Genomic DNA, 24,117 nt, shown 5'->3' with positions numbered 1-24,117 from the left:
CAGTTACCACAAAAAATCCGGGAAGTAGGGATTGGGATTATTACACTCATGATATTGATGAGAAAGCAGGCCCAGTTAGTTTAAGTAACTCTGTGATGGTTGCAGCTGGTACGTTAACAGAACCAGGATGTGACCTCAGATCAGACAGTATTTACAGACTTTAGACTCTTTTCACTAATCACACTTAAAAAGTTTTCACTTTTGTCAGACACATCTATAAAACATCTACCTGTGAAGCTACATGGCATATGTTATGTATTATATGTATGTAAATTAAGAAGACACATCTGTGAAAAAACCCTCAATTTTCCTGGTTACACCTCTGCGGATTCATCTGAAATATCCTTAAGTGTTCTTTAAGCTGTTGTCTAGCAACAGCTGAATACAAGGGGGAATACATACCTAAGTAATTAAGTTTCTTCATCCCTTATATTCAGCAGAATTAGATAAGCTTTCTAATGATTTCAAAGAGCATTTCTTTTTGCAATCTTCACATGCAGGGTTCTCAGAACACTTTACACAAGTGGTTATATCTAAGAGCTGCATTTTGGAACTACATCATTTTGGAACTAAAAAATTTTGTCTATATCTCTGGTTATTAGATAATATATACAAACCATGTTTTATCAAGTTGAAAACACTGGATTATGGGTCAGCATGTTTTAAAATAATTTTTTATTATGTTAGTTACCATACAGTACTTGGTTAGTTTGTTCCATGATTCACTGCTTACATCTAACCCCCAGTGCTGCATGCAATCCGTGCCCTCCTTAATACCCATCACTGGGCTAACCCATTCCCCCACTCCCTGTCCTCTGGATCCCTCAGTTTGATTCCAGAGTCCATAGTCTCTCATGGTTCGTCTCCCTGATTCCCACCCCCTTCATTTTCTGATGGGCCAGCATTCAACTGATTTTGCTTTGAGCACAAGGAGGTTTGTCTGCAGGGTGGTTAGCAAAATCCCAAGGAGTGAATGAGATTCCTTCCCAGAAGGGAGGAAGACATTTTAGTGCATTTCACTGAGACATCTTCTTGTTCTTGGTCTGTTTTTCAGCTATGTTCTAATCCTGACATATAGTGATAATTAAAGCTATGCTGTACAGTTCCTCTCATTCCCTCAGAAAGCATTCATAGTGGGTAGCAAACTAAAGGTGGCCTCTAGAACTCAGATCAGTAGTGGGATATTCAGTATTGTCTGTAGACTCCCACCTTCTGCCATGGCAGAGCAGGACATCACCTAGTTTGGCAGACCTCTGTCATCATGAGGGCATAGCTTTCTCTGGTTTCTATAGAAAAAGTGATTAGAAATGTACTTTGTTTTTGTTGGAGAGGGGAATTCCTAGTACCTCGATTGCTGGTAGCTGGCCCAGATGATGGCTTCTCTGAAATCTGTAATTTTTGGATACCTCATTCTGAGGTTTTCTGTATGATGATTTTCAATAGGGACCAATCCTATTAAAAAAAAATTCTCCAAAATCAGATAAATATCTAAATCATTTCTCTAACAATCTATCCAGAATGAGTTTAGGGAGTCTGGAAGTTTATAAAAGTGGGAATTCATCAACAAATCCGGAGTACCAGCAATGAGCAACCACTGTTCTAGGAGCTGGAAGTAGAAGTAGGATACACAAACCAACCAAATGATGCCACTACAGTTTGATATATTTTTATTTATTTAGTTATTAATATGGACAGCCTATTCAACATTACAGATGTTTTTCAAAACCTATAATAAAATATAGTCCACTATCCAGCCCAGAAGAAGACAATGAACAAGATCATTCTTACAGTAAGTGGAGCATAAGCACTCACAGTAACAGTCCCTTTCCTGGACATCAAAGGAAACAATCTATCGAAGTTTCTTTACCTCCACTGAGGTTTTAATTTTCTTGAGTTATAGCTGTTTCAATCAAAAGTCCGACTTCAGTCACCCCACAGCTTTGTGCAGCATCTCCCACTGGAGAGGAAAGAACTCCTGTTACCCAGGGCAACCCATTCCACTGTCCTGCAGTCCTTCCATATTGGAGCCCATCAGACCTCTCAGCCAGGATTTGTCAAACTTGTGCATGGGGACAAGATATGCAGGTCACAGGGAGCTCTTGATTAATTTACAAAGATTGTGTTTCAAAGTTCTAAAAACCCATTTGGTGATGGTAGTGGCAGTGAAAGGTACACTGTATTTCGCCAAGAGGGTCTTCTCATCTCTGGAGTCTTGGCGGTGTCGCCTTTTCTGGTAGCTTTAAGATCTATTGCAGTTTTCTGTGGCAAGTGGAGGTGGGAAACTAACAGCTACTGGGTATGAGGCCATCTGCAGAGTGAACTGGACTGGCTGCTATGGCTTTTATAACCTGCTTCCTTTCTTCAGTATAGACAAACTTCTTTCTTAATCTTTTTTCTATGTCCTGCTAGTTCTATTTTCTTCATCTTTTTTTCCTATGTCCTGCTAGTTCTAGTGTAAGATTTAAAAGGACTATGACAGAACCTTCTTGCTTTCATTTCAAGCTGAATGATGAAAAACAGCAAAAAAACCCCAAAACCAAAACCAAAACAAAATACCCAACAACCCCACCCTCCAATGAGCTATACTCAATTTCCTCAGTTGAAAACAAATGCCAAGTGAACTTTTAAAAAGAGAAGTGTTGGATAATGCTGATGTCAGAATGTACATAGATCAGATTCTAAAATGTAAGCCCCCAAACCCAAAAAGAAGTTACTTAGTGTAACACAGATTCTTCAACTCCTTAGTTCCATGCTGAAAAACACAAATGATTTCAATGTTAGGCTTCAATGATGACAGCCAATTAAAAATGAAATTAAAAAACCTCAGGGAAGCCCTGCCAAGTTTATGGCAGTTTCAGGAGTCTACATAGTTATGAAGAAGGAGAAACCATTGGGTAAAGAGTGAGAGCACTGGATTTTATTAACTCTAGGTACCATGGGTTTGACATTAGTAGGTAAGACTAATGAATGAGCAGCTATACAGTTTTTTGGTCACTGTGCTTCCCAAGCACCAAAAAAATGGAGCTATTTTTACTATTCAGTTCCATCCTTAGTAAGCTAGACAGATCCTGCTGCATTCTTGTTTGTTTCTAATTTACCAGTACATTATTATGTAGTTTACCAAGTGTGAGGAGCAAGTCATTATGTAGTACCAGGTTTACATCATCATAGGACTACAACATGCACATTCTACTTAATGTAGCTCAAGCAACAGGAATACAAGAGAACAGTTATGGGTGGAGACTTGTTTTTGACAAATTCACGTTCACACTAACTATGGGTTTAGAAATCTTATTGGGCAGGTACCTATAGCAGTTCTTCGATTGGTACTGGAACATTACACGCATGCACAAGTGATATGGAAAAAAATGAAGCAGAAGAGGCAGCTGGATGGAGGACAAAGGGGAAATCAGAGGTGGGATAATGCCATGTATCTGGGAGGGGCTGTTTTCAGCTGTCCACAGTAAGTCTCTGCTCTGTGAGAGAGGCCTGTTGGGCAACACTTTTGTTCTCATGACTGCGAAGTTTGGATACAACATCTAGAAAGGCCAAATCCTGTACTTCCTTGTATAAAGATTCTGGAAGACAAAAAACCCCAAGGTAATAGATATGCTTCTGTTAAATTGTTCTAATCTTAATATACAATCTATCTAGTATGTATACCCAAAATGTTTATTTGGATGATACCAAGTTATAAAACTAGGGGCAATTCTGGAAAAACTGTAGCAGTCCAGAAATGCTAAAACACTTTTAACGACAAGTGTTGGACATTGCAGTAGCCTAAAATGTCTTCATTAGAGATGTGTTATAATAAATCAGAGGAACTTTGCTTGCCATATTTATAGATAAATTGTCAAGTTCATAAGTCTAAGTTTGATTAATGAGCTATAATGAAACACTGCTCACTGTATAATCTCAAGTTTCAGTTATATACCCCTTGACCCCATCATCAGTTCAAATATGAAGTCCAATGACTTAAAAAAAAATCTTAGATTTGTTTGAAAATAATTTTGTGGCAAATTTCTGTGACAATAGGCTTCCCTTTTTATATCTAAGCTTCCTCTTTCTTGCTTTCTACCTTTCTTTAACCTCAATTATAGGAAAATACAAGGCTCTTAAGACTTGGAGACTGCTATATGAGAAAACATGTCTAGTAAGTTTAATGCAATCAACCTTCGTCAAACTGATACATTTACTTTAATAAGACTATGAGGTCTAAAACTAGAAATGTTGTTAGTAAAAACAGAAAAATGCATCCTAAAATTCAGATCAAATCTCAAGTGACTCTGAATAGTCAAAACAATCTCAAAAAAGAACAAAGTTGGAGGTCTCATACTTTCTAATTTCAAAACCTACTCTACAGCTAATAAAACAGTGTGGTGCTGAAATGAAGACAGACCTGCAGATCAACAGAATAAAACAGAGAGCCCAGAAATAAACCCTCATATATATAGTCAAAACATTTTTGACAAAGATTTGACAGTCAATGAGGAAAGGACAGTTTTTCAACAAATGGTGCTGGTAAAACTGGAGAACCATAAGCCCTTCTATATAAAAATTAAATTAAAAGCTAAAACAGTAAGACTCAAAAACTAAAGGAAAAACTTCATGACATTGAATTTAGCAATTGTATCTTGGATATGCATCAAAAACACAGGTAACAAAAGGAAAAACAAATACATTAGACTTCATCAAAATTAGAAGCTTCTGTGTACCAAAGGTTACTATCCAGAGATTGAAAAGGCAACCCCCACAATGGGAGAAAATAAATGAAAATCATATATCCAATAAGGGATTAATATCTCCAAAATATAAGGAACCCTTTCAACTCAACAACAAACTAACCCAATTAAAAAATGGGCAAAGGACTTGAAAAGACATTCTCCAAAGAAGATATACAAGTGGGCTATGAACACATTAAAAGATCCCCTAAATCACTAGTCATGAGGGAAATGCAAATCAAAAGAACAGTAAGACAGCACTTGATTATGATGGCTACTATAGAAGAAAAAAGTAACAAACTTTAGAATGTAAGAAACTGCAACCCATGAGCATTGCTGGTGGTAGGAATGAGTATGGTGTACCCACTGTGGAAAATAGTATGGTGATTCCTCAAAAAATTAAAGGTAGCCATTACTGTATGATCCAGCAATTCCACTTCTACATATACCCAAAATGATTCAAAGCAGGAACTGAAAAAATACTTGTGCACCCGCATTTTCATAGTGGCATTATTTATAATAACCCAAAGGTCCATTGATGGATGAATGGATAAACAAAATGTGATATATACATACAATGGGGCATTATTCAGCCTTAAGAAGGAATGAAATTCTTACATAGGCTAGTATATGGATGAACCCTGGAGACCTTATAGTAAGTGAAATAAGCTACATAAAAAAGAGTATTATATGATTCCACTTACATGAAGTACCTAAAGTAATCAAACTAATAGAGACAGAATGGTGGTTGCCAAAAGCTGGGGAAATAGGTAATTGGGGAGTTATTTTTTTAAAGAATACTGAGTTTCAGTTTGAGGGGAAAAAAAGGTGGTCATGGTTGTACAGCAGTGTGAATGTACTACTCTGCCACTGAACTACATTTAAAAATGGTTATAACTTTACATAAATTTTACGTATATCACATTAAAACATGCCTCTGTAATAGTCTCAGCTAGGAAGCAGAAGACACAAAGAAGGGGCAAATGGGAATTTTAGACCTCAAAACTATGGTTAGTGGAGAGGCTCAATAGCAGAATGGAGGGGACAGGAAAATCAGTGAACTTTAAAACAGGACAACAGAAATTACCCAATTTGAACAAGAGAGGAGATAAACTGGGAAAAAAAAAATGAACAAAAACCTCAGGAGCCTTTGGGATATAACTAAAGATCTCACATTCGTACTATTAGAAGACCTGAAAGGAAGGGAGAAATAGGGTGGGGCTGAAAAAGTACCTGAAGAAGAAATATGGTTAAAAAACTTTTCAAATTTAGCAGAAGACATAAGCCTGCCTACTCAAACTTGAAAAAGGATAAACCCAAAGAAATCCATGCCAAGACACATCACAGTCAAGCTTGAAAATTAAAGACCAAAAAAATCTTGAAATGACACCTTACCAAGAGGGGGGAAAAAGAATTGGAAGACTGTGGATTTCTTTGAAGAAACCATAGAGGCCAGAATAAAATGGCACATTTTTTAAGTGTTGGAAAAAAAGAACTGTCAAACCCAGAATTCTCTACCCAAAGAAAACATTTTTCACAAATGACAGGGAGAGAAGTCAAGATATTCTAAAATAACAGAAAACAATTTGTCACTAGCAGACCTAACCCAAAAGAGTGGCTAAAGTAAGTTCTCTGAACAGAAAGGGAATGTTTAAAAAGAGGAGTTTTGGAACATCAGAAAGGAAGAACAACACATATAACAAAGGTGTAGATAAATACGACTTTTGTTCTCTCGAGTGTTCTGAATTATGTTTGATGGTTGAAAACAAAAATTGTAACAATGTTTAATGTGGTTCTAAATGTATATATCTGAGAAAACTATAAATGGGGGGAGGGTAATGGGAATAAATGCTCAATCAAAAAGAAGTCAGCAATGAGAAAAAGAAAATAAAAAAATGAAATGCAGACTTAGCCATAACATCAGTCATTACATTAAATGTAAATGGTCTAAACACACCAGTTAAAAGAGACTACCAGTGGATTAAACACATGAACCTAACAAGGTTCTCTCTAAACTTCCAAGTATAATGATAAAGCAGACAAACTCAAAGGGTGGGAAAAGATCCCATGAATGTTATTCAAAAGAAAGTAGAAGCAGCTATATTCATATCAGATAAGGAAGACTTCAGAGGAAAAACATTAACCAGAACAGAGAGGAACATAATGATAGAAGAGTCAATCCACCAGGAAGATAATAGCAATCCAAAAGGTATATATATTTGCCAAAAGAGCTGTAAAACATATGAAACAATGGGCGCCTGGGTGGCTAAGTTGTTAAGTGTCTGCGTTCAGCTCAGATCATGATCCCGGGGTCCTAAGATCGAGCCTTGCATTGGGCTCCCTGCTCTGCAGGAAGCCTGCTTCTCCCTCTCTCACCCCTTCCCCCCCGCTTTTGTTCCCTCTTTAGCTGTGTCTCTCTCTGTCAAATAGATAAATAAAATCTTTTAAAAAATAAAATTAAAATTTTAAAAAGGTGAGCAAAACTTACAGAACTAAAAGGAGAAACAGACAAATCCACCATTATTGTTGGAGATGTCAATACACTGTTCTCAACAACTGACAAAACAATTAGAGTATCAAATATTCTCTTTGTTAAGAATATAGCAAACTGGGGCACCTGGGTGGCTCAGTGGGTTAAGGCCTCTGCCTTCGGCTCAGGTCATGATCCCACAGTCCTGGGATTGAGCCCCGCTTCGGGCTCTCTGCTCAGCGAGGAGCCTGCTTCTTCCCCTCTCTCTGCCTGCCTCTCTGCCTACTTGTGATCTCTGTCTGTCAAATAAATAAATAGAATCTTTAAAAAAAAAGAATACAGCAAACTCAATTCCACTACCAACAACCAAAAGGATCCAAGTGACATTTTAAGAACACTTCACTCAGTAATAGTAGAATATACCTTCTTTTCAGTATTCATGGAACATATACCAAAATACGCCAATGACTTCTTGAACAAATTCCTTAGCTAATATTGCAATATACAAAACCAAAACTTGTTTATTTTTTTTTATATTGTTTTAAAAAAGATTTTATTTATTCATTTGAGAGAGCAAGAGAGAACACAAGCAGGGTGAAGGGCCAGAGGGAGACACAGACTCCCTGAGCAGGGAGCTTGATGGGGGACTCAATCCTGGGACTCCAGGATTATGACTTGAGCTGAAGGCAGATGCTTAACTGTCTGAGTCACCCAGCGCCTAGACCTTGTACTTTATATAAAATATCTTAGGGCTGATGGAACTTACAGGTATTAATTTTTTAACATTGATTTTTGCCTATTTCCCATATGATATTTTTAAGGTTTTTTTGAAGAGAGAGATTCTCAAAAGCAGACTCTGCTGAGTGTGGAGCCCCATGCAAGGCTCGATCTACTGACCTGGAGATCACGACCCAAGAGGAAATCAAGAGTTGGACGTTCAACTGACTGAACCCTCCTGTGCCCCATGATACATTTATTATTCTAGTGAGAATCTTCTGGAAATATTTTCAAGTAAAGTAATCTTGTATCCTTCATAAACTAATTTCTAATGCTTTTAAAACCCAAAGTCACCATTTATTACTATTATATATTTAATGTCAACCATATGTTGATAAATCTCATATAATAGAAGAAATGCTTACCAGACCCCATGAGAGCACAAATCAGGACCATGGAATTATATTTGATTTCAGGAGCACTTCTCTCATCTGCTAGCAGTCTGTGTAAAATCTGTACAAGTTTAGCATTTTCTAGATCTTTCTCAGCAGTGCCTAGAATATGAAACAAAGTATCCGTTATATCCACTGTTTATGAACCTGGTGCAATGTGGCTAAACACTCACTCCTTTTCTAGAACTGACCATATAAAACAAAAGGAACTGATAAATAATGATGACCTAGAGATAGAATATTAAATTCATACCTTGCTAAAATAGAGTTAAATTTCAGCAGATATTATAGTTCAAGCTTAAAATTTAGTATTAAAATATTCCTTTTAATATGAGGAAATTAAAAAATCTTTATTATGGAAAAGGTTAAACATATACAACAGCAGACAATATTATATAATGATATGCTATTTACTATTATCTTAAAAAGTTATGGCCAATCTTGTTTCATCCATCTCTAGTTTCATTCACCTACTCTTACCTGTCCCAAATTATTTTGGAGCAAATCCTAAAAAATGACAGTTTCTTCCTTACGTATTTCAGTATGTATTTTTAAGAGACAAAGACTCTTAATGCAATTCCTATCGAAATCCCAGAGGATTTTCTGTAGAAAATCTGTAAGTTTATACTAACATTTATATGGAAAGCCACCTGTTCTATTTCCTAGAACAAGTAAATAATCTTGATAAAAAAGAAATAAAATGGGAGGAATTCTACCTGATATTAAGGCTCTCCATATAGTTGTTATCAAGACTGTGATATTGGTAGACAGAGATTTGAACAGAGAACCCCAGAAATAGACCTATACATATATGTTCAAATGATTTTTGACAAAGGCACAAAATCAATTCAGTAGGGGAAAGACAGACTCTTCAACAAACAGCATTGGCAATTAGACCTTCACGGCCCTCCCCACAAAATTGCTGACATAAACGACACACTTTATACAGATATTAACTCAAAGCAGATTACAGACTTAAGTGTAAAATGTAAAACTATAAAACTTCTAAAATATATAAAGAATTTTCAACTCAATAGTTAAAAAAATTAGAAAATGAGCAAACATTATCCATAGGTATTTCACCAAAGAATATATACAGATGGTAAAAAGTCAGGAATATCTTTTCATATGCTTACCATTAGAAAAATAGAAAAGACATAACGAGATATCCCTACACAGCTATCAGTGGCTACAATAAAAAATAGAGTCAATACCAAATATTTGTTGAGAATGTGGAGAAAACTAGAGCCCTCATACAGTGCTGCTGGGAATGTAAAATGGTACAGCCATTCTGGAAAACAGTTTGACAGTTTCTTTAAAAATTAAACATATAGTTACCATACAACCCAGCAACTGCACTCCTAGGCATTTATCCAGAAAAATGAAAATTTATGCTCACATAAAAACCTACACATGAATATTTATAGCATTTATTTATTTTTAAAAGCCCCAAAGTGGAATCAGCCCAGATGTTTTTTGACAGGAATGGTCAAACAAACTCTGGTATGTACAAACCATGGAACACTTCAGCAATTAAAAAAAAAAATTGATACACAAAGCCAATCAGATGACTGTTAAGGAAATTAAGGAAGACAATCCCAAAAGGTCACATACCATATGATTCCATATATATACATATATATATATTCCATATATGGAATCATATGGTATGTGACCTTTGGGATTATATATTTTTATATATATATTTGGGATATATATATATATATACACACACACACACCTATGTATATACATATATATACATACATATTTTATATATATATGTATGTATGGAATCATATGGTATGTGACCTTTTGGGATTATATATAATATATATATATAATAAATATATACACACACATATGTGTGTGTATATATTTTATATATATATATATATATGGAATCATATGGTATGTGACCTTTTGGGATTATATATTTATATATATATATTTGGGATATATATAACATTTTAGAAAAGAAGGGCAGATTAGTGGTTTCCGGGGATGAGAATAGGTAAGGGGCAGGAGAAGGAGGGAGGTGACCAGTATGGTTATAAATGGAGGGATCCCTATGGTGCTAAACTACTCAGTATCTTGACTATGGTGGCTGATACACAAACCTACATATCCCAAAAATGAAAACAAGTAAAACTAGGAAATCTGAATAAGACTGGTAAATTTTATATCAATAGCTGAAATATTACTTATAGTTTTGCAAAATGTTACTGGTGGGAGAAACTAGGTAAAGTATAAAAGGGATCTCTATTTTTTAAAATGGCATGTGAATCTACAATTATCAAAAAAAAAAAAAAAGTCTTAAAAATGGTGCTTTAATACTATTATCGAGGCACTTGGGTTGGCTCAGTGGGTTAAAGCCTCTATCTTTGGCTCTGGTCATGATTCTGGAGTCCTAGGATTGAGCCCAGCATTGAGCTCTCTGCTCAGCAGGGAGCCTGCTTCCCTGCCTCTCTCTCTCTCTCTCTGCCTACTTGTGATCTCTGTCAAATAAATAAATAAAATCTTTAAAAAAAATACTATTATAATACAAAAAATTTATAATTCCTTAATATCAAATATTCTATAACAAAACAAGACTGGAAAAATATGGTTTTCAAGTTGTGTTGTGTATTAAAAAGATAGTATGGGCTTATTTTTATATCTTAAGCCCAAGGAGCCTAGGGTTTGGAACCATAGCTAACAATAAAAAAAAAAAAAAATGTTTCAAATTTTATATAGTTGTATGGTAAGGGGACCAGATTGAGGCAAATGTTTAGCTATCAGGAAGCTGATGAAATTACACCTTGTTTGGAAGATACTGGCACAAAACCAGATTCACCCCAGGCTGGGTCATCAAGCATATTCTGAAACTGCCCCATTACTTTAAACCACTTAAAACCAGCCCGTGAACCCAGTTTGGTACAGAATGTCCTCACAGACTCCCACCCTCTTATCATAGCTCTCCCCATGATGTCTGGACTTCTAGGCTGACTCTACTCAAACCACGTGTGAGGTCATGGCTAATCCGGGCCCCAAAGTGACCTCCAAAGTATTTCTAACTATAGGCCAAAGTCACTGTGAATCAGCATATAATTTCTTAGAGTCTTTCATCTTTAAAATTCAGAAAAATTTTACATCCTACTACCTATGATTTTAAAAAAATTGTTTTAAAATTCAAAACCCTTTAAGACAAAAATGCAACTCTCTCATACCTAAAATCTGAGTAAATGTGAAACTAGAGAAAGATCTACCATGTTTATCTTTTGGCTTCCTGGTACAGAGGTTGGAGGGTCCACTTGCTGCTGTATGAGAATTAAGGACTAAATCATCAGTGGGAATTAAGAAGTCATCAGTTAACAGTGTTTACCTAAATGGCTTTTAATTAGACAGGACAGACCTACTAAGTCTATAGTCCTCCTTTGTGGGGCAGTCTCAGGCCTTAACCACAGGATGTGTGATTGACTGTCCCCAGCTGACTGGATCAGAGGTTGGTTCCTGGGACAAAGGTTACTATCCGTAAGAGCTAATGCCTATGAACTCCCTTCTCAAGAAGAATTCTGACCAACAGGGATACTATATGCTAGAAAGATACCAAATGAATTCTTAAACTCTGCTTCTGAGGAGTTTTGAATATAAAACACAGATGAATGACACAGATGGTGAGAATTTAGAATGAGGGCAATGCTATAGAGCAACATGGTGACAGAAGGAGATAAGCAAGAGAGAGATTCAGTAGTAGAGATGGAAGAGGTGGTCTGGGTCACTGGAAGGGTAGCATACTCTAAATCTGCTGTTGTATTCCAAATACAGTTTCATTTCTCCCTGACAATATTTTCTTTGTTTATTAAGTGGCTATAACTTGAAATAACATTTAAGACTCAAACTCTAAAAAGAGTCAAGCACTGACCTAAAAATGTTACCAAAAGCAAAGGCTGAGGTGGCAATATATAGAATGTGATCTCCTATATACTTAGCTATAGGTGCAGACACATGCTGGTAAAATGCTTCTAGTTAAGGTTTTGTCGACTTCTGTTCCACTCCTGTGCTTCATTTCATCCAAGATAAAAATAGGAGAAAATAAGTTTGACACTGGGGTACTTACCCAACTCTAAAGCTGCTATTAGTGCCAAAGCAACAAGGGCTTCATTCTGCATTATTACATGTTCACTAGTTGCCATGGTAACTAGATGCTTGATGCCACCACTCTGTACAATGGTTTTAATTACATCCTGCAATAAATATCACAGTTATAAACTTTAATTTTAAACATAAAGAAACTGCATTATAGTCAGTCAATTCATTGTTAAATTGAATGGTTTTCTGACAGTGTCCTGTATGAATCATTACATTTAACCATAATTTTTTTCATCACAGAAGAAAAGGAAAAAGCTTTTAGCTTTAAATAAATTCATCAAAAGATGACAACTTAAATTACCTAAGTGAAAAAGACCACTGCAGTTCATAGCAAGGAATAGAGAGTCCCAGAAGCAACCAGTCAAAAAAATAAGTGTGACTGCCTCAAATGTCGACTTACCACAGGATCAAAAAAAAGAGAGTAAGATTTAGAATAACAACAACAATAACAAAGTTCTTCTTTTCAAATTATTATTACAGCACCAGGCAGTTGTTTTCCAGATGATCAAGGTAAAGTTTCATTTATGTTTTTTAGCTTGTACCCCTTTGTTGGATCTGACAAAACTGGATTACATGTCAAGGGACTTGAGAGGAACTTCAGATTGTCCTTCTCATTTCTCATGGCATCTATAGCTGTCTTCTTCAATGGCGGAGTAGACCATGGGTTCCAGATTGAAAAACACCAGTGCCAACATTGACTAAGCAAATTACTGAACCTCTCTGCATTTCGTGACTTTATCTATAATACTGGAATAGTGTTATCATTGGTTTTTGTGATAATTACAAAGTTATTACATGAAAAACCAATGTAAGAATATATGGCAAGGCAAAAGTTAGATTTTTTAAAAATGGCACATTTATTTCTAGTATTCATTTTTGTTTTTATCTCAGTTTTGTTTCCTAGAAACTCTTGGATTAAATGTGATTTAGTAGAAAGTCTCAATTACAGAATTTTTAGAGTAATTTTCTTTGTTCTCACTACTTTTAGTAATTTAAGTGGATATTAAGTAGCCTGCATTAGCTTCAACAGTATAAAACTAACTAATTAGAAATATTTTTCAAATTAATTTGCTAAAATGTTTGAAGAGGGGTTTCCGTTATGCTTCTACCTTATATAAATTCTCAAGAAAACAAATTATAGACAGGATCTTTGCTTTGAGCCCAAACGCATTTAGAGATCAAATATTCTAAATCATCTAAACTCAGTCCTATTACTGAGTTTTTATGGTGGCTATATTCTGGCATTTAAGTAGCCTTTTACCATTACCTCTTTTATTAAGTGAGAGACTGTCTTTTAAAGCCCTTTCTAACAAAAAGAAAGCCTCCCAATGTACTTGGTGGCCACTTTATTTGAAACTTAAAATTTGTAAAGAATTTTATAAAAATCACAAAGGAGCTTCTTGAGTAAAGAAGACAAGAGGGAGGTTCATAGATACATATGCAGTCACTTAATGAAGGTTCTTGGACTGGCATTTCATCCTTTATTTTGTGGCTCACCCCAGAGAGTCCACTGTAGTAGAAGGAGAGGCAGATAATAAATGAAGAAGGAAACTGTGTATCAGAGTGAGTAGCTCCCTTTAAGTTCAAGCATAGCTCATTTACCATCTCATTTTATTTGTTTTATTTTTATTTTTATTTTAGAGAGAGAGAGTGCACAAGCAGAGGGAGAAGTACAGAGAGAATCTCAAGCAGGCTCCATGCAGAGTGTAGATCTCACAACTCTGAGATCACGGCCTGAGCCAAAATCAAGAGTCACATGCTTAACTGAGTTATCCAGGAGCCCCTCCATCTCACTTTTTTGAACAGAAAACAGAGTATTGCTTTTTAAAGTGCCTGCTCGCTCTCTCCTCCTACTTCAGTAAATGTTTATTGAATAGCTCCTCTAGGAAGTTGCTCTGCCTGACAAAATGGAAGGTAAAAGACAAATGAAGCCTTGTTCTTGTGCTGTATGACAAAAGAGATTAATACTGACAGCTACTCTCTATGGAGCAACAAGTACACACTGGACATTATACTGGGTAGTTTACAGACCTTAGATATTCTTATCCTCCCAGAAAATCCCCTCATTTAGTTATTAACAGATGAAAAAACTGAAGCTCAGATTAAGTTATGAAATCTGTCCAAAGTTGGTGACGAAGTGGTAAAAAAGTCAAGACTCAAATCTAGGCAGTTTGCTTATCACTTTCTGGTTCCTAATCACTGTGGTCTACGCAAAAGTATATGTACTAAATTCATCACTAGTATCATACATAGCTAGTCACAATGTGCTCTGCAGAGGCTCTATGAATGTATTTTAAAGTTATATTTTAAACTTCAAGAAATTAGGGGGAAAAAAGGATATTAGCACCACTCCACAGAGCAAAGTTCATCTAGAGAATTATAAATAATTTTAACCAATACACATCTAAAATTAACCTAGAGAGTTTAACTTTTCTGAAACCATTTCATTTATTAGACTGGAGAAATATACAGGAAGACATTTTTCTGGGTAATCCTTCTAAGCCCTAAGTGCATCTGCAAAATCTCCAAGAATTTTGGACATACTTTATAATGCTTTACAAAGGTTTAAATGATATATTTTTTTGCAATCCTATTTCGTAAGGAGTATTCTTATAGAAAGTTAAATTTTGGTACATACACAACTAAGGCAAATTATGTATGTAAGAGTTTCACATATTTAGCTGTTATGGCCAATTTGCCCTTAATAATTGAGATAATCCAGCTACAAACTTTGCTGAAAACTGTACAATATTGATTACAATGTAATGTTCTGAAGTAGGCTTAAATTCAAGATAATCAGTTGATAACATAGCCACTGAATCACCTAACAAAAACCTTCTCGACTTTGTATCATCAAAGACTACTTCCCAGCACAGGAAATCAGATGTTAGATGTATGAGCGAATGCCGAAATAAATTGTTTCATTAAGTTTTTAGCTTGATAACTGAAGAATGTTTTACCCTTAAAGGAGGAAGGAGAGAGTGCCTTGACAGGAAGCAATTTTTATATTCCTACTGTAGAAGCAAACCATACTTTTCTGTTTTTGTTGTCTACAATCAGAAGGTCCAGCTAGTTGCTCAAGAGTCCTAGCCTAGGGCACTCTTTCGAGGGAAGATGTGAATTTACCTCTTGGCACAAGCACAAGAATACACTGTATATGGCTGGGATGACTAAGTGAGTGTGAAACCTTGTGAGTCAGTGCAAATTTTTAGAGGGCTGGACTCTAAGTCAGAATTCAGTGTGACTTTAAAAGGAGTAGGATCTTCAAAGTTTAAAAATAACACAAGGAGAGAACTGTAATTCCCAACAGTTGGTTAAGGATCTACAAGAATGTGACTCACTTGTGCCTAGTGTTTAAAAGCTTCTTCCAGAGCAGGATTCTCTGAAGTATGTCCAGTGGAATGTATTTGATAGATGCAACTTGCAGAAACCCATTGTCTGATAGTTTGGGGATCAGTAGAGTAAACAGAGTTAAGGTTTTTTTTTAGAGTAGTACTAATGTGTGCTGTGAGTTCCAAAGGCAAGGAAAGGGAATGAACTACTTCCTAACTAATCTGATCATGCAACCTTCTCTCTTTGTGCAGTGTTTTTTTAGGGTTATTATTCAATGGAATATATTCTGAGCACTGCTTTGATTCTCAAAAGGTATCACTGATTCTACTTTAATGTTTGTGAAATTTAAAAATAAGAGTTCTGATCTGGAGCTCACACAAGGAACACGCCTTATGTTCTGATCATTAAAGTATGCAAACCAAGGCTCCTAATGCTGCTTAGGAGCGGTATACACTTAACTGTAGGGAACATATGCAACAAAAAAACAAAAAGCCTGGCCTGCAGGACTGAACTGTGAATATACAGTTACAATGTGACCATGAAGTTAAAATTATCATTGAACTGTATCATTTCAAATTGCTTTTTTGTTACACACACACACACACACACACACACCCCTAGAAAAGTGCAATGCCCCGTTTCCCTGGTCTTTTCAAAACACCTACATGATGAGGATGCTTAATGGGTACTTGAAAGCTTTTATTTTCTGGTGGGGGGAATGGGGGCATAGATGAGGGACAGGGAAATCTGTGATAAATATTAACAGAAAAGCCTCAAAACCCTCAAATCTCAATTAATATAGCAAATGAACAGTTTTGGCTCCAAAATTTGGTTAAGAAGTTGTGATGCATTTTCCCAAGGGCATAAGTGAAATGCCCGAAGTTTCACTTTAGAAAACAGGTTACAGAAAAATAAAAGGCATATAATATAGATAATAAATCAGCTGCTAACCTGCTGGCCTGGGTTCCCAACACTGTAATCTTTATAATAGTTTATTTGCTCATTCATGTATTCATTCACTCAACAAACAGGTTAGCAACCATGTCAGACACATCCTAGGCTGGACACCGCTCTGAGAATGGATTTCCTCCAGCTTTGTGAGTTTAGAGCATCACATACTATCTTGATATCATTTAATTTCTTAATATCATTAGCTAGCTTGGTCAGTGCCTGGTCCACAGAAGATGTCTGACACTGAGTATAGTGGTAACACCAGCAACATTTACAACGACTCCACTTACTGAGTGCTTTCTAAGTCCCAGGTACCAGTTGAGCACTTTGAGTATGTGATCTCATTGAATCATTCTCACAAAACTTTCAGGTAGATATTAGTCCAGGTTTAATATACTGAGATACTGGGATGTGAAAGACCTGACCAAGTAAATGGTGGAGATAAAATCTGAACTCAACTGTTTCATTCTAAAGCCTTATGGAATTAACTATTATGGAATAGAACTAAATAAAAGCTCAATCTTCAACTTTTTCAGGGTTGTGGATCACAGGCATCCCTCATTTTACTGTTTCACTTCACTGTGTTTCACAGATCTTGCGTTTTATACAAATTGAAGGTCTGTGCAACCCTGTGTCAAGTAAGTCATTTTCCCAGAAACATTTGCTCACTTTATGTCTGTATCACATGTTGGTAATTCTCACAAAGTTTCAAACTTTTCTCCACTACTCTGTTTGTTATGGTGATCTGTGATCAGTGATGATGACTCTGAAAGCTCACTGAAAATGGTTAGCATTTTTTAGCAATCAAGTATTTTTAAATTAAGGTATCAAATTATTATATTAAACATAATGCTACTGCACACTTAACAGACTACAATATAATGTAAACACAACTTTTATATGCATTAGGAAACCAAAAAATTCATTTGACTCACTTTTTTGCAATTTTCGCTTTATCACAGTGGTCTGGAACAGAAACTATGATACCTCTGAGGTCTATCTGTAATATATTTATATATAAATATGTAAAATGCAAGCTTATGATATAGGATCTATGATATGGAATTTCCTAAAAGGCCACTTATATGTTTTTTAATGGACAGTTTTCTCTGGAACTTACTTTTGATTTACTGTGTCGTATGAGGGCAGACAGCAGTCTGTTGGACTCCCCCATCACACCAGCATGATCTTTGGCTTCACACCATTCTACCAAACGCTCCACTAATTTAACATTCTTTCCCAGTTGTTCAGCAGCTTCTGCTATAGGGAAGAAGTCAAACCACAAAGGAAACAATCACTGATAGGCAACCAACTGAAATAACTGGTGAAGATGTAAGACTGTGAAAGAAATTTATACATATATATATATATACACACACACACATATATATGTAATTGTACAACACAATGATCTTATTAAGCAAGAACTGCAAATACTCCATATCTGATGGACTATTTCGCGTTTTCTACAAAGTTGTGGACTTTTATACAAAACACAAAAATACAAAACAATGTTATACTCTCATGATTCAGCCTGGTAGTATGTTAGTAGTCTGGCAAACTATAACAAAGGGTATTAGAAGGACTCTGAGAAATCAATTTAGAGAAAGGTTTAGAATTTAGAAATAAGTAAATAAACACAATTCATTCCAAGGAGTAGTTTTTGTCATTTTCCCCCCTGTAAACAGAAAATGATCTCCCTATTTGCAAAATAAATTTTTTAAAATTTTGACTGTCAGTGTACTGAAATGTGATTTTCAAGACAAGGTAAAAATGGGTACAAAATGGGGTGCCTCAGTGGCTAAGTTGGTTAAGCATCTGCCTTTGGTCCTGGGATAGAGCCCCACGTTAAGCTCCCTGCTCAGCAGGCAGCCTGCTTCTCCCTACCCCTCTGTTGCTCCCCCTGCTTGTGCTCTCTCATTCTCTGTCAAATAAATAAGTATAATCTTTTTTAAAAAAAAAGGGGGGGTATGAAATGCTGAAACATAAAAACCCCTCAGAACTGCTAATACATCAATGTAAAATCAAGATTATATGTACACTAGAGATGCAATACAATTTCCATTTAAAGTCAATTATAACAAGCATGGAAATTAATGAATGGAGCTCTAAAACCAATCTCTCTTTGCCTTTTACTTGCCATTTATCTTTATGGTTATATAATTCTGAAAGCTAAAAACAAGTCCTTTTCAACTAAGGCACACTATCATACCAAAAATGTACCTTGCAAAAACATTTCTTTTACCTTGTGCATCTATTAACATTCTTAATGTTCCCAGAAGTTTGAATTGAACTGGAGGCATTTCAGACTTAAGGAATTTCAAAACTGCCTCTGTGACTCCAGCTGATAACATCTTAGCTTTATTTACAACTAGAGAAAGAGAGAAAAAGAGAGACTATGGTTAGAAAGGTGCTAACATTCTTGACTGTAGTCATTCAATTCAATACATATTTATTGTCTTACTATTTTTAAGGCCCCATATTACATTTTTCTATTTAAAAGCAGTCTTTTTACTTTAAGAATAGGACTGGGGGGTGGGACCAAATTATTCTATTTGTCTATAGGAGCACAACATATGAAATAGTATGTACTGGCTTTTAAAACCTACCCTCAAAACACTTAAAAATTTATAAAGGAAATCTGAGACCGTGGTCTTATTTACAAAACAGCGTAATTCCTCAACTTTAATAAATGTTTCTTTTTACCTCTGTCCTTGACCCAACTGTGTTAATATAGATGTTCTAGACAATATTAATAAATAAATTGATATGAAACAAGTTGATTTCTTATGGATTGTATCTTCATATAGTCATACTATTTTACCTAATCAGAAATTTATTTTTAGGAAGCAGAATAATAGCTTTAATTATCTCCTGTATTATTTCCCATGATAATGGGATCTCATCACTCAGAGTCTTTAATCCAAAGATACATTAAGGCTATTTTTAAGAATTATGTCTGCTTATAGACAGGTTACGATAGGTACACAAATCACATAAAATAAATACCTCCTTAAACAATAGGATCTTACCTCATACACAGTTGCCTACCATTCTTAAGACCTACCTGGAATGGCAAGATTCCTGAGGGCACTTAATGCTGCATGCTGTACAGTTACATTTCCATCTTCTACATGTCTGTCCAGTAAATCCATAAGTTTTTCTACAATTCCATTGTCTACCATGTGGATACAGTTTCCATCTGAATGAAACAAAAAGATTTATTTCTTCTTTATAATTAATTTAATTAAATATTTTATAGTAGTGATGCCTATCCATTATCTACAATAGGGAAAATGGAGCTACAAGAAAATAAAATGAATTCCAATTGCTTCTCCTATCAAATTCATAGAGTTTTTTTCTTTTCTGAGTAAGAAGTCATGACAAGAAAAATCTCTAGCATACAGCCTGATAATATATTAGAAGATGAGTAAGTAGAAATCATATGCTTAAAATGTCTACCAGTAGTTTTCACTTATAGTCAACTGGACATGAGTTCTGCCAATGTTACTGTACAACAATATACAGAATGCAGTCACAGCTGATGTTTAAATTATTTTTCAATGTCCGAATTTTTGAAACATGTACAAAGCAGAGAGAATATTATAATGAACCACTGTTTATTCCACGTTTAGCTGCAAGTTACCCATATTTTACTATTATTAATTATTAATTACATCATAAGGACTGAATGATCATCCTCAAAAATAAAATGGAATATGACATTCATTATACAGTTACACAGCTAAAAGTGGAATAAAATCAAACTAAAAATAAAAAGTAAGCCCATATTTCCTAGTCACAGTCTAAGAATGAGTTTCTAGACTAAAGAGCAGGAGTTCCAGACTTTAGAAATGAAAATGAAGATCTAGTTCCTTGGAGATATTATTAAACCAGATTCTACCCTAAACCAGAGGATTACTGACACTTAAGTTTTAGAGGCACAAAAGTATAAATTAAGGCACAATAACCCTACAAAGAATACTCAGATTATTAAATCAACCACCAGGCAAGAGAGCATATCCTCTCAGATAAGATGCATATTAGAATGAAACCCAAATTTAATGATCTTTGAAGTGCAGAGAACCCAAAGAAGGATTTCATGATCACTGTTCATGACCTTGAAACTACCAGAACTTAGTTAAATTGCACAAAAAATATAATTTGTTAGAAAAATCGCTAAGTAGGGGAGGCCTAGCTGGTTCAGTCAGTAGAGCATGAGAATCTTGATCTCGGGGTAGGGAGTTCAAGCCCCATGCTGGGAAGCAAAGGTTACTTGAAAAAAGAAAAGAAAAGAAAAGAAAAGTATTTCATCTATCTAAAAATTAAGGTAGTGTTACACCACATATACTTCTGAACTGTTCCAGTTTTACTACATGTAATGGCAAAGAAAAATTAAAAAAAAAATATATATATATAGAACATCCAGTTTATAAAGGACAAAATAACATGCTTACCATTTCTGGCAAAATTTGCAATTGCCAATGCTCCAGCAAGCTGTAGCTGGTGGTTATTTGATGGAATCCAGGACAATACCCTTTGAAACACATTACCTTTTCCTCCTTCAAATAATTTCTGCATGGATTCATCTAGAGGTAAAAGAAACAAACAGATAAGAGGAAAAGAATTAAGAATAACAAATCCATATTCCTATATGACCATCCTACTGGATAACTATAGACTTCACAAATGATAATTCACAGAAGGAAAAGTAATGCTCTTTTTTTAATAAGCTTTTAGTAGAGATTGGAAAAAGAGCTGAGGATTTTTCTAGTTTAAGTTCCAAATAAACTCCTAACTTTCAGCCTTTTTGGTGCCACAGCTCTCCTATGACAGCTCTCTAAGATAACGAAGATAACAAAGACTCCTTTTTCCCAGGTTCATTATCTCTAGTTCTCTCCATGATGCATTTAAGGTTCATCAACAGGATTGTATGAGGCAGGAAAATGAGAAAATGCCTAAGATATATAGTGTTCATGAAAGAGACAATACATTTTTATAAATATGACAATCATGTTCTTCGACTGTCTTAAATTATAACTCACCTCCAAGAAGTAGTAAAACCATTAGATCTGAAGCAGTTTTGAGCTCAGCAATATCATCCTCTTTGTCACTGTCCACTTTCTGCTGAACAATCTCTAGTAGACATTCTACCAGGCCTGCTTCAACCAGCTGTAACTTAATAGCATCTAAAGAATATGTGAGCAAAATAACCAAAATTTGAGATGAAATAAAAGTTGTTATAAGCAATACATTATAAAGAATTATAATAAAGAAAATGCATGATTTAGATAATACACTTTCAAAGATTTAAGTTTCAAAACAAAGTACACCTTATATACTTCTATTTCATTTTTTTTTACAATGTCTGGCAGCACCTAAACAACTGATTCTCAGCTTTGAAGCAAAGTAATAGCACTCCACTGTTAAACAGATATCTATTTTAGATATCATGCATCTATTCTAGATATCATGCTCATGTTTAAAATACTATACAACACCCACACCATTTAAAATAAAACACATACACCTATTATACAGAATTAAAGTATTATCCACTAATGGCATTTGAATAGAAAGTTACTGAAAGGTAAAGAGCTATTAGTAAATTTCAAACTATACCTAAGTATATTTGGATTCATATTTGTATAAATGTGATTTTTTCCAAGGCAGTTAATAAATCTACAAATTTCTGAATTTCAAAACCCATGTTTTTTAAAAGGGCTTCAGATTTTCATTAATTTAAAGTTTTCCCGAGTAATGGATACATGGTGGTTCATTATACTATATTTTCTTTACATCAGCATGGGTTTTAAATTTTCCATATTAAAAGATGAAAGAAAAAAATAACTTTTGAACTTTCTGATGGATAACCAGCAATGTGAAGGTATTTAACAGCAAAATTTACATCCCAATTATATTGTTAGAAATTCTCTTCAGAGCAAGCCCTACTCATATCAGATCGTTTGCACCCCTCATAACTTACATATTTTTTATTACAGAGCTTATTTCAGCGCAGATTTTATATTCTATCCATATCTGTCTCCCCCATTACAGTATGTACTATACCTCTTTCAGTTTGTATTTTAACCTAAACTCGCTTACCTAAATGCTTTGGGTCTTTTATATAGCACTTAAGATAAATGTAGACAATTACTGAAAGACCTTAGAAACATTTGCTCTATAGAATAATTAAAGTCTTGTTTTTCAGTTGGATTTTATTTTAGTCATTGGTTTCCCTAAGCTGTATATGTACACATCTATAGCAATGGCAGCTTTAGGTTGTTATTTGGGAGAATCAAAGACCTTTTTATAAATGACGTTTTCTTTTAGTCAATATTAAGATATAAAAATTTAGGTTCCCCCCACTCCCAACACTAGGACCACTGAGAATCTTTAGAATATTATCTAAGAATACACAGAATATTCAACCCGGATTTTTTTTTTTTTTTAAGGTACACTTGCACTGTGCCATGCTGAAAGTAGGGCGTTTCCTTGGTTACAGAATGCTAGGGCTAGAAATGTGTGGTGACTAGAATTGAAAGTAATGAGAAAAAGCCTTAAAATTCTAAAAACCCTGAATTATACAAATCCCAATTTTAATTCTTTGCATACAAGGAAAACTAAAGATGAACCAAAGATGAATACTAAGGATAGTCCAGAAATAAGCTTTCAAAGGTATCATTCAATTCACTGCACAATTATAAAACAGAAGTGAAGGTGGTAAAGGAGGAAACAGATATAAGAAAAACCCTGTTATTTTGACATATTGCAAGAAAGGTTACAGGTAATTCTCTGGTATAAAACTGACTGAAGGTCACAATAAAAATTTCATTTGGCCAAACCACCAAATGAGATGAGAAACAAGTTTTATTCTTTGTTCTTTAATAAGATCTAAAGCATTTAGAAAATTTAAAATGTGTCAAGATTAAAGTTTACAGCTCTCTCACACTTTGACTGTAATCACGTATATATGTGGGAGGCTTTAAGTAGCCTTACTAAGGAGGATCAGCAAAGCAGTCTGCCAAAGCAGATAGCTCAGCACACATTTATCAACACAATTCTGCCCAAGGACATCTATTTTTATAGCCACCATTTGCATATATAGGTAAGTATACATACAGGTGTATCATATATATAAATACATAAACACCTATGTACTTACATATACTTTAAAATCTTTTCTAAATGGTGAAAAAAAATGCCACAAAAGGAATAAAGTACATAATATACGTATTAGTTTAATCAATTACTATGAAGCAAATAACCATGTAACTTCCACCAAGATCAAGAAATTCATTGCCAGCATCCCTGGGAGCCCCTCTGTTCATTCCCATTTCCC

The 24,117-nt window shown here is 35.0% G+C and overlaps 1 protein-coding gene across 8 annotated transcripts in view; it reads right to left on the bottom strand.

Moving 5' to 3' along the window:
- Positions 1 to 1,650: 1,650 nt before the first annotated feature.
- RAP1GDS1 (Rap1 GTPase-GDP dissociation stimulator 1) overlaps positions 1,651 to 24,117 on the bottom strand; it is a 145,827-nt gene continuing 123,360 nt past the window's right edge. For 6 of the 8 annotated variants that reach the window (XM_004756023.2, XM_004756028.2, XM_004756024.2 and 3 more), the window contains 8 exons: positions 21,821 to 21,964; positions 21,233 to 21,364; positions 19,843 to 19,977; positions 19,021 to 19,146; positions 17,896 to 18,035; positions 12,460 to 12,586; positions 8,334 to 8,462; positions 1,651 to 3,578 (listed from right to left, as the gene is read on the bottom strand). In XM_004756023.2, the coding sequence (XP_004756080.1) occupies positions 3,451 to 3,578; positions 8,334 to 8,462; positions 12,460 to 12,586; positions 17,896 to 18,035; positions 19,021 to 19,146; positions 19,843 to 19,977; positions 21,233 to 21,364; positions 21,821 to 21,964 (1,061 nt within the window). In that variant the 3' untranslated portion in view covers positions 1,651 to 3,450. Of the gene's footprint in view, positions 3,579 to 8,333; positions 8,463 to 12,459; positions 12,587 to 17,710; positions 17,776 to 17,895; positions 18,036 to 19,020; positions 19,147 to 19,842; positions 19,978 to 21,232; positions 21,365 to 21,820; positions 21,965 to 24,117 lie in introns of those variants that run through there. The other 2 variants (XM_004756025.2, XM_045067041.1) reach the window with 2 other exon arrangements.

The sequence above is a fragment of the Mustela putorius genome, unplaced genomic scaffold, assembly GCF_011764305.1.
Source record: "Mustela putorius furo isolate JIRA1106 unplaced genomic scaffold, ASM1176430v1.1 tig00003871_pilon_pilon_pilon, whole genome shotgun sequence".
NCBI classification, from domain to species: Eukaryota; Metazoa; Chordata; class Mammalia; order Carnivora; family Mustelidae; genus Mustela; species Mustela putorius.
This window is presented reverse-complemented; position numbering and strand designations above follow the sequence as displayed.